This window comes from Lates calcarifer, linkage group LG20 (genome assembly GCF_001640805.2).
Source record: "Lates calcarifer isolate ASB-BC8 linkage group LG20, TLL_Latcal_v3, whole genome shotgun sequence".
In the NCBI taxonomy this organism is placed as follows: Eukaryota; Metazoa; Chordata; class Actinopteri; family Centropomidae; genus Lates; species Lates calcarifer.
The window spans coordinates 21,025,311-21,036,431 of record NC_066852.1 but is presented as its reverse complement, the minus strand read 5'-3'; the positions used below and the strand labels follow the sequence as shown (position 1 = coordinate 21,036,431).

The 11,121-nt window shown below is 41.6% G+C and overlaps 2 protein-coding genes across 4 annotated transcripts in view; one reads left to right on the top strand and one right to left on the bottom strand.

Annotated features, from left to right (window-relative positions):
- Positions 1-3,421: 3,421 nt before the first annotated feature.
- Positions 3,422-9,026, top strand: LOC108893433 (protein ABHD15). Its single transcript, XM_018691459.2, has 4 exons — positions 3,422-4,333; positions 5,165-5,394; positions 5,522-6,390; positions 8,421-9,026. The coding sequence occupies exons 1-3, from the start codon at positions 3,713-3,715 to the stop codon at positions 6,228-6,230; spliced, it is 1,560 nt and encodes a 519-aa protein (XP_018546975.1). The 5' UTR covers positions 3,422-3,712; the 3' UTR covers positions 6,231-6,390; positions 8,421-9,026.
- The window catches only part of LOC108893431 (serine/threonine-protein kinase TAO1), a 24,799-nt gene continuing 20,392 nt past the window's right edge, over positions 6,715-11,121 (bottom strand). For all 3 annotated transcript variants that reach the window (XM_018691456.2, XM_018691458.2, XM_018691457.2), the window contains exon 21: positions 6,715-11,112. In XM_018691456.2, coding sequence (XP_018546972.1) covers positions 10,612-11,112 — 501 coding nt within the window. In that variant the 3' untranslated portion in view covers positions 6,715-10,611. The remainder of the gene's footprint in view (positions 11,113-11,121) is intronic.

The following is an 11,121-nucleotide window of genomic DNA, read 5'->3' as shown; positions in this document are numbered from 1 at the left end:
CTGTTGTATAGCTTCAGTAGTGGTCAGTGAAACGGTGAATGGCCCTCTATCCTTCAACTGTTGCAAAGCAACATAACATTCAGATAACAATCAACAGCAGCTGAGTTTTTCATTCTTTGCCTTGATGTTTGACGGCTTTCCTTTGTGGAGTAGATTCCGACTTAGTTTAAGCAGATAGGTCCACTATGGTTCATCTTATCTTATCATGCACTATGACCAAAGGCGCTGCCTTACACTTTTTTACTGCCACATTAAATTCCTATTGTTCCTTTTTGCTTTTTAGTTGACATTCTTGACTGCGTACTGTTCTGTGATGACTGATTTATTATTATATTTGTCCCAGAACAGTGAGCTATAGAGCCACAGTCTGGGTAAAATCACCCCTTAATTAAGATTTTGATACAGAATAAATTTGGTAAAATTCAAGATAAACTTGTCTAATTGCACACAAATATACATGTTCAGAGGACATATCAAACCTTAAGCAAATTTTGGTTTGATTTGTGCTCTGAACATCACAAAGTTATTGTTGATTATTAAACCAAAAAACAAAAACAAAAAACAAACAAAAGAGGTATTACTATACTGTACCTTAGGTCTTGATGTCGTCCAGTAGACTACTTATTTATTAGGGAGGAGTCATTACTTTGTTGGACTTGTTTGACCTGTTACCTTGGCATCAGGGTTATGATTTCATTGTTTGTTTTTTTAATCTTCAGTGTTTCAGCTACTAGAATGTTTCGTTCTGCCTTAAGTGGCTTATTATCATAACAACAGATGTATTATACTTTAATATTTAATTTACTCATAATTATTATTCTATAATCTCAACAACTGTATTTACTTGATATTGCATTTTTTAATATGCATTGTAGCAGACTGTGGTGGATTAAAGAGTGTGGTTTAACATCTGAATTGAAAAACAATGATTATTTTTTTTTCTGTCTTTGAATGGCTGCAGAGGACATGTCTGCATTGTGTAGTAAAGCGTTACATACTTCTCTTCCAGCAACATGATTTTGAAGCTGTTATTTTGAGTTAAAAAGTTGCATAATGTTGCATTAACTGTCTTTCAGAACATTAATACACAGATACAAGGATTTCCTGAATCTGAGATGTTTAAACCTCTTTTTCATTCAATATATTATTTTCCCTTCGGTTTGTGGGGGTGTGTGTGGGTGGGTGGTTGAGGGTAAAAGAGAAGCACACTGCAGGCAGATAACAAACAGATTTACTGTTATATTAAATGATGCAAACCACAGATCTCTCTGCTGTATCTGTTTGAATTCTTCCTTTCTTGCAGTAGGTGATATTACGATATGTGCTACAGTACAATAAAAGGACTGACAGAGGACAATACTCACACTCCACCTTACTCATGTTACAATTACAATTTAAACAGCTCTATAAATTTGAAAAAAGATTTCTTCTCTCATGACTACAGGTTATATCACCCTCTAAACTGCCTTAAGCTCTTTCCCAAGAACTTACTCCAATAAAAGTAATGACAAAGGCTTTGTTCTAAATGCTCACGACCTCCTCCAACAAAAGGTGTGTATACGTGACCAGAAGGAAGTGGATGAGTTAAAAATCACTGAACAGTGACAGCTAGCTTATGCCTTAACAACACAGATGGTAAAACAGATTACTTGGTGAATGAGTCTCACACTAACAATTTGATCATTGAAGGAGTTCCAGGGACTGACCATAAAAAATGGTCTGACTCTGAGGAAGAGATCAGACGAATCATGTCAGAAAAACTTGAACGTTGAGAAACTATAGAAAAAGCAAGGCCGATAGTGGTTAGGCTTCTCAGAATTAAGGATAGGCTTTCTGTACTGTACAAGGTGAACCAGTTCAAAGGTACAAACATCTTCGTTACTCAGAATCTGTCTGACAGACACACAGGGATACTGATGCCTGCAACGATGGAGGCTTGTGGAGGAGGTGAACATTGTTTATCTGAGATACGATCAGCAGGTTCCTCACAGCGCAAACACCCACTGAACAGGGAAGTGATTCCTCCACAGATAAGATTACTTGTAAGTATTACATGAGTCAGAAAAACCAATGTTCAAAATGCCAAAAGTCCATGGGTTCAGTTATTCACTATTCTCTCCCCTTGAATTGCAAACCTGTTCCTAAAATGATATCTAGTATCTGAACATCCAACCCACTCTCACAGCAGTTTGTGAGATAGTCACTGCAATAAACTGAACTAGTTAAAGCATGAAGGCCAGAGGAGAGCCATTCAGCAATTTATTATCTGTTCCAAAGGATTCAGTGATGAATGATGATGATGGTTTACTGTGACAGATGATTTAATAGCTTAAAGGGAAACGGAAACTATAATCGGTGTGTTCTAATAAATATAATCAAAGGCCTCTTTTACTATTGAACAAATAAACAGCAGTAAATATATCAAATATCAATAACTTACTCAAACCGAACAAAGGAACCAGTAATAACTATAACAAAGATCAGCAACTTAATTAATGCATTCGATACACAGTCAGCTAGAGTTAACTAGCAACAGGCAATATCACATGCAGAGTGTTCAGACCCTGATCCAGGCCTCTTATCAGGTTTAGGTGTGGCACAGTATTTTAAGTGGAAGTGTGGTTTTCAACTGTCACAGAATTTTCAATTTTTTTCATGACACTCTGCAGGACTTTCAACTAATGCATGAACACACTACACATGTTTTCTGTATTAAACCAGACCACGTTCTTCCACTAACCTTAACCAAGTGCTGTGAGTTCCCTGAGGACATGACAGGATAAGTAAAGACCCCCTCCACTCAAAATACAGAAAAGTATTTTGCTTTTTGTTACTTCACTTGCATGTTTGAGCTTCAGTGTGCAGAATGATGAAAAGTATGTACAGAGTTTGAAACTAGAAGCCTGTTTTTGCATTCATCTGCTGAAGTGGAAAAACTTCTCTGCGCTCACCTAAAATCTGACTGCTCACGTATGAGCAGGTTTTGTGATCTCACAACTGGATCCAGTGTGAAACTGATTGTAAACTTTAAACCTAGAGCACACATGTACTGAGAATGAATTTTACAGTGAATTTGGAGACATCTAGTGTCCCGCACTTACACTTCTGCAATGAACAGTATTTGAATATTCATAGATTCTGGATTTATCTGTGGCCAACACTTTAAGATTTGACAATTGTTTTTATAAGTGGTGTAATAAAGATACTGCATAGTTAGACCTATAAAACAAACAGAGGAAAATTTCCCAGGTCTGCTGTATCAACAATCCAAACAAATATTTGCAGGTAAACTGGAGTAAGAATGCAAAAGAAGTGACTACAGACAAGGTCAAAGCCCATAATCACATTAACATTAATGGGACAGATTTTTGTGGCCTTTGTTTGCTGGGTTTCTATCAGAGCTTGTGCTTGCAGTAAATGATTTATGGAGGGAGGAGAAAGAAGGAGGGGACAACTTACATGACCCAGTCTTTTTTCCAGTTCACTTTTTTTTGCCAATAACCAAAGACTTTTCTTCACTCTTTTTTAACAAAGTGGAGAAAGGAGACGACTATCCAGAACACAAGGACCTTCAGACCTTCACACTGCTGCATGATACAAGAAGGCAGGAGTTTGTAAAATATGGGGGTCAAAGGTTACTGAAGAAATCACAGCAAAACACCCCAAAGAAAAAGTTGATTTTATGTTATACTAGGATCTCTTGTATTTACCAATGGCGTTATTTGTATGGGACTGTTTCTTCTGTCTGCTTCCATCCTTGTTATTTTTCCTGCTGTGTCTGGGTCTCCGCTGGCCCAGAGCGAGTTGCTGGACAAGGCAGACTATCAGGGCTGCAAGACCCAGGTTCATTTGCAAACCCACTGCTCTTGCCAAATATCTGCACCGGCACTGTGACTCCCTGGCCAGGCCGAGACTGGCCGCCTGGCCCAGGGGGGACCCCCACCTCCAGACTCTATCCAGCCTGCTGTGCGGAGAGGTCAGAGACACAATACAGTTCACAAGAGATAATCTGTTACTGAGAGATGGAGGGATTGTAGCTGTGGACTGGGCCGTGGGTACAGGACAGGGTGAGGCGGCTGGGAGGAAGAGGTGGGAGGGGAGGAAGGAGCATCAGACAGGGGGAAAGGCGCTGGGCTGCTTCACCTCGACGCCTCCTGTTCTCCTCCTCATCCCTCAGCACTGGGGAGGGATGACCCCTCACTTAAAGGCGCTGTGCCATCAGGCCATACGTCAGGGCTTTTATGTGGTGGTGTTTCACCCTCGAGGCACAGCAGGGTGCCCGCTGACCACAGCACGACTCACTGAGTTTGGAGACCCAGCTGATCTTGAGCAGGTATATAAGGGTAACTGTTCTGATTTACACCAGATAGCGGGCATACTTTTTTTTGGTTACGTTTAGGGTAAGGTATTATTTGTGTGTGTGCTGAAACAGCTTAATTTATTTACAGAGAATGAATAGCCAACAATTCTGATGATTTTCAGTAATTTATCACTCATAAATATCCAACATTTAATCATCTTATTGTTTTCAAATGTGAGGATTTGCTGCTTTTTCCTGTTCTATATCATTGTATATTCAATACTTTTGCGTACTGGACAAAATAAGTAATTTAAAGATGCTATTTTGCACTCTGGGAAATTGTGATTGACATCTTCCACTTATTTTTGGTGTTTAAGGAAATAATTTGGAAAAATAATCAGCAGATAAATGTATTACTAAGCATTCACAGACTAATTTTAGCAAATTAGCATGCTAACATTTGTTAATTATCACTAAATGAAAGTACATGAGGCTGATGGGATAGCTTTGCAGGTATTCAGTCATAAACCAAAGTACTGGAGGAACTGACATTTTGACCTGATGATGTCACTGGATGAAGAGTTAAGGGATCACCATCGAGATTTATCCTCTTGGGACCATGAATGTTTGTACCAAGTTGCATGGAAATCCATCCAATATTTGTCAAGATGAGTCACTAAAGGCCAAACATGCCAGTATCATGGTGGCACTAGAGGAAAAGTCAGGGGTAAGATTAATCCTCTGGGAAACATTAATGTCAGTTTCATGGAAAGCCACCAAATAGTTGTTATATTTCAATCTGCTCTTTTTTTTTTTTTTTTTTTACCTGACACTGACGATATCTTCGATGTCAACCATTTTCAGGTTGTAGCTTATGTCCACAGCCGCCACCCATCGTCTTCATTGGTCGCAGTGAGTGAGGGTTCAGGATCAGGGATCCTTCTTTCCTATTTGGGGGAGTGTGGATCAAGTACATACCTGACAGCAGCTGCAGCCATCTCACCTGTGCTGCTGGGCCAGCTGTGGTTTGAAAAAGCCATGCCTCATATTTATCACTGGGGGGTGCTGTTTCACCGGAAACTGCAGCTCAGAAGGTGGGAGAAATTAAAAGCAAAATTAAAATGTTTTTATAGTAGTTACAACACTGATATCAAAGCAATATGACATAATAATAAAAACTTCCTTTTTGTTTTTTTTAAACCCACATGGCTCTGGTATAAGATATGCAAGCTCCTTCAGAGAAGTCCTGGATGTGGATCAGGTCCTCAGCTCCCCATCCCTCAGGGACTTCGAGGAATCTCTTTTCTGTTCTTCGGCCCAGTCTCAGCGGAGAACTTCTAGACCTTACTCCCTGCAGGGTCTGGAACCCTCAGCTGCCTGGGCACTGGGCGAGAGGGCTTACCCAGCCAAGGACTGGGACAGCTACTGGGAGAGGAACGAACCACTGAGAGATGCAGATGAGGTGGCTGTCCCAGTGCTCTGTATCTGCAGCCGTGACGACCCTCTCCTCCCGCCTGCCTCTGCTCTGCCCATCCCCCTTTTTCAAAGCAATCCTTATTTCCTTCTGGTGTTGACAGACAAAGGAGGGCACTGTGGATTCACTCTGGAAGGCCAAGAGGAGACGGAGGGAGGGAGCACTGAAAACGAGGAGGTGGAGGAAGGTAGCTGGAGTCATATGGCGGTTCTGGAGTACTTCAGAGTAGTGGCTGATTTCCTAAAGGGGGAGGAGAGGGATGGGGGAAGCTGGGGTGGTCCACTAGGAGAATATAGTCAGGCTGGACAGAGGAACAGAACCAGCAACAGCAACACGGCTGCTCCTCGCAGGAGGAGACCCACAATGATGAGGAGACCGAGACCACAGGCACCTGAACAGAGCAGCGTGGATGAAGAAGAGGGGAACTTCACCTGGAAGAGGTCCTATACACGCTGAGGAGAGAGAGATGAGATCTGCAGAAAGATTTAATTGGCTTTGGACAATATTTGCATTTTTGGGTTCAGTCCTTCAAACACCTGGAAGAGAAAATCAGCCAAACAAGGGCAGTGGACAAGCTGGAAACAGTCAAGTTGATCAAGAGGACACATGACCTTTGGTAAAGACAAAAGTGACATGGCTTCACCAAATATTAGTATTTATCTATACAGGTTACTTATTAAAGCAACAGGTTTTCAGACAGTGTAGTTCCTCCCTTCTTTTAGAAAAATCCCTGTGCACAAAAGAAAGATTATGAAAATGAAACAAGCATCAAACAAACAATCTAACAATATTACATAACCTAAAAAATTAATTATAATACCTCAGACATTTATGACCAACAGCATAAAGCATCACATATCATAATATATAATCTTTTTTCAGGCTTTAAATACAAATTACTTTGTCATGCCCCTCACACACAAAACACCATAGGACAAAGAAATATTAAAATTACTTTATTACAGATGATTCTTTATCCAGTAGCCCTCTTCCAACAAAAAATAGTAATTACAAACAAAATATTACATTTATCCCCTAAACTTTGTTTCTGAATTTCTTTTATACATTTTAAATCACTTTGTCATCTGTAAGGAATAGCTTTTCTCTTCTGCTATGCGACATTCAGCTTTTTGCACAATCTATACAATTTAATACAGTTTAATACAGGTCTCTGGACCAGGGAGAATAAAACAGCAAGATCCACCAAATGACAGGAGAGATAAAAGGAATACTGATAAACAGACTGTACAGAGACATGACCCTGCCTCCTGCCTACGCTCAGCCAATGGCAGCCATCCCTCAGCACACTGAGGGGGATCACAGTAGACTCTTTAATCTGGTCAATCACTTGTGCAATCAGTGCAACTGATCCAGTTCAGAGTGACCAAGGTCTAAAGCTAGACTATGCCCCAACTGCCTCAAAAAAAAAAAAAAAAAAAAAACCTGGGAATTCTAGTAAACACAAGAGCTCTAAAAATCTGCCACTCATTTGGCCCTCTGCAGACATCATCAGGAAAATAATAAAATTACCCTTTCTGGCATCAAAAGGAAATAAAACACCACAGAACTGGAAGAAAGGTTGGTAAAATGTGTTGGGTACGACGGCATACTGGCTGGAGAAAGAAGTGGGACCACCACATTCCTTCTTTTTTTTTTTCTTCCTTTTTTTTTATGTTTTCAGAACTGAGCCGTGAAAAACAACAGGATTTTAAGGTCTGAGTTCAGGGTGGTAAGATTTCTTTTTAAAAAGGCAAATACTTAAGTGCAGTGTGAAAGTGTTTTGTGTGTAACCAGAACAAAAGAGGGCACACGTTTCATGAATCAGACATCAAAGTCCAAATAATATCAGTGGACCCCACAACACCTAAGAGTAACCCCTTTGTAGATATCAAACAACAGATATATTTTCACTGTCTTGTGCAAGCATTTGGAAATAATTCAGGTTTTGGAGTGAACTACATGTTGTTTCTGCCGCCAAATATTTTAGAATTCAGCAACTTTTCAGATTTTTTAGATCTTTAAAGGACAACTCTTTCTTTCTTTTTCTCTATTATTATATTCTTGACTTTAGGCCATTGAGTCTTCTAAAATCCATGAAAAAGCTAAACACGACAGGTTGAGTCTTCTATATTGGGTATCATAATGTCAGTAAAATATAGCCTGCGCTAAAGCTGAGGCTACACCTAACTAGATTTCAAATTATGTGCAAAATCATCCTCATTCTGCGTTAAAACAAAATGTTGCCATTTACTTGAGGCAATCTGACCTAGAATTGTGTTGTTATCATTCACAACAGAATATCTGTAACAAGTTTCAGAACTCGCAGCTGCAAGTAAGACAGTGAAAACCCAGCGTCCGTAAAACATCTGAATACCGCTGGTCTAAAACCACGTCACTGTGTCCGCATCACAACAACTTAATTTGTCTTTGATTTGTCAATTAGATTTCCATATTTTCAAATTCAAAATATACAATATTAACAGGTTTCCTGTACATTCCACCTCTGAAAATCATATAATGCATAATCTCTGCATTTCACAATAAGACTTCCACCTATATCTATTTCTCTATAATCCTTCTTTTTTATAGACTTATAAAATAATACATATTTATATATATATTTTTCTTCTTTTCTTTCACTTGAAGAGCTCTTCTCAGATAGATCAGGGAGGGGGTGAAGACCACACCAGGCTCATGAGGGGAGGAAACGGAGGTGAGGGGAGCCAGGGAGACTGGTGGTCAGAACATGACATTGGGGTCACCAGGGGTGAGACAGAGCGGGGTGTCAGACCGGGGAAGGTTGCAGGGGCATGGCAGCGGAGATCACAGCATCACCACCCATCCACCCACCGAGACATTCAGCAGTCACCAACCAGCAGAGGCCTGGCGAGGCTCCTCTGCGCACTCCGTGTTCATTCATCTTAACCCTACCCCCTTTCAAAAGTCAAAAACAACACACTGGGACATATTTAGACAATTGCGATTGACAATGTCACCCAAAAAGTTGCCCCGAAACAACAAACAAACCTAAATTTTGCTTGTTGCTGAGTGTGTTTGCTCATTTACAGCCAACTCAGCTAAAAACTAAGTGTGCTATTTAAAAAAAAAAAAAAAAAATCATTTATTTTTTTAACACTTTCACGTCCCAGTCCCACTTTCACAAAATGTAACCCTGTACATGCATTCATCAGCCAAGTGTGCAAAGGGACATGGGACTGGTTGACTGGGGAATAAAAAATATACAATAACTACTGTATGTGTGTTAGTGTGTGTGTAAATATGTCTTAACATTTAGTGTGGGTAAAGGCCTGTGCCAAAGTGCAAGTAATTATCAAGTCACGACACCCTGTGGTGAAGCTCTGCTTGAGTGTTCTTGAGGTAGGCCAACAGGCATGGTTTAATTTATCAGAGTTTTTTTTTTAACTGCATAGTGCATTGCTAAGACAGTGCCAAATTAGACCGGGAAGAGACTGCGAACAAGTGAAGAGTGAACACACAGTTTTGAAACTATTCAAGTAGAGGTTAGGTGCTGCTGAAAACCCATCCCTGTCACGAGGGCCGTGGACTAATAATAAGGCTTCAGTATCCCTCCGACTGGCCGTCCACTGGGCAGGTGTGAGTGAAGGACAGAGGCCTGTGGAAACCCAAGAGCTCAACCAACCAGGCTGAGCATGCACAAGAAACGTCTGCGTCTCTCCTCCAGTGAAAAAAACAAAACAAAACAGCATCTACTTGGCCACATAGTACGAACTGAACTTCCACTGACACCTCTGGCACAATCTCATTAAAAAACATCACAATAAGTTGGCATGAATAGTTATAACAACAAATCCGACTCTGAACCCTTGACCTTTGGCATCTTTGCAGCCCTGCTCATAGTACACAATAAGTCCAGGGACTTCAAACCTGTGTGGCATTGAGGACTGAGAGTATGCACTTTTTTGTTTCAATAAATCACTTCACCAGGTGATTTCACTGGTTCTGCTCTTTTGGAAGTTTCTCAGTTAAAGTCACTTAGGCTGTTCATCCAACAGCTGTCCCTGAACTACTTCTATAAAGTCAGAGATACCCACTGGTACTCACTTACAACGACCTTCTATACATTTTCCTACTAGACCTGTCCAACGTGTTCTTCAATCATCATTCTTTGGTCAGACCCCTACATTACCTCCTGCCCTCTCATCTGCCTGCAACTGCACATAAATGATAATCTCATTAAACCTTCTATCAGTAACATGTCTGTGCTTAAATCTTAAGCTGTGAGTGGTTTGAAGGAATTTGCACAAGGACAAATATTTAAATGTTACTTTAAAAATTGCACACAACGAATGCAAATTTTTCCATAATGCACCTTATCGTGCTACCACAAAACAGCATATAAAAACAGCATACTGCAAACTTTTCATAATAAACTCCATGGTAGATTGTAAGAACACACTACTTTGAGTCTATGGCAACAGAGACTAACACTGCAAATATAAACACATAAAATAGCACTGAAGGCTACAGTAAAAATGACACTATTGCACTGTGGCATACTGTATATGGCCAACAGCCATCTTGGATTAGTCTCAAGACTCTTGGGTTTCCACAGACTGCTGCTTGCAGTACACTGATGTAAGAGAACAGTGGTGATGGGAGAGGAACTGGGCTGAGGTAAACCCAGTCTCAGTACTGTGCAGTGTGTGTCACACATACTGTGGGAAATAACAAGTGTGTGTGAAGCATGTGTGGTGCATGCAAGGTGTGTGTGTGTCTGTGTACAATGTACCTCGATGCACAAAACTTTCACTTTAAGACAATTAATGTGTTGCTTGAGTGTGTGTGTGTGTTTGTTCTAGGTGTACGACAGGTGGGATCCGTTGGAGATCTGAGAGGTGATGCTGGCGCTCCTGCTCATGCCCTGTTCACTCCTCCCCCCTGATGACGTCCTCCTCATAGCCTGCGGGCTGTTCCTCACCCCTCCCATGCCGCCCCCACTCCCCCTCTGATTCCCTCCTCCGGGGTGGTGGAGGCTCCAGGGTGGCGGGCCCCCAGCCAGCATGGGGTGACCCCAAGGCTGCTGTGAGCTGGAGCCCCCCTGGTGGTGATGACTATGGTGGCCCCCTCCTCCACCTCCTCCGGGCCAGTGGCCTCCCCCCTGAGCCCCCTGGCCTCCTCCGCCTCCTCCCCCCCAGCCTCCCTGGGAATCAGGAGCCAGGTTAGTGAGCACCATGTTGCTGAAGCCCAGCCGCATGGACTCCGAGTCAAAAGCCTCGATCTCTCGGGCCTGGCGCTCCAGCAGTGAGCGGATTCGCTCCAGGCGTTCGTTCTGCAGGGCGAGCATTTCCTCCTCGATCTGGGGAAC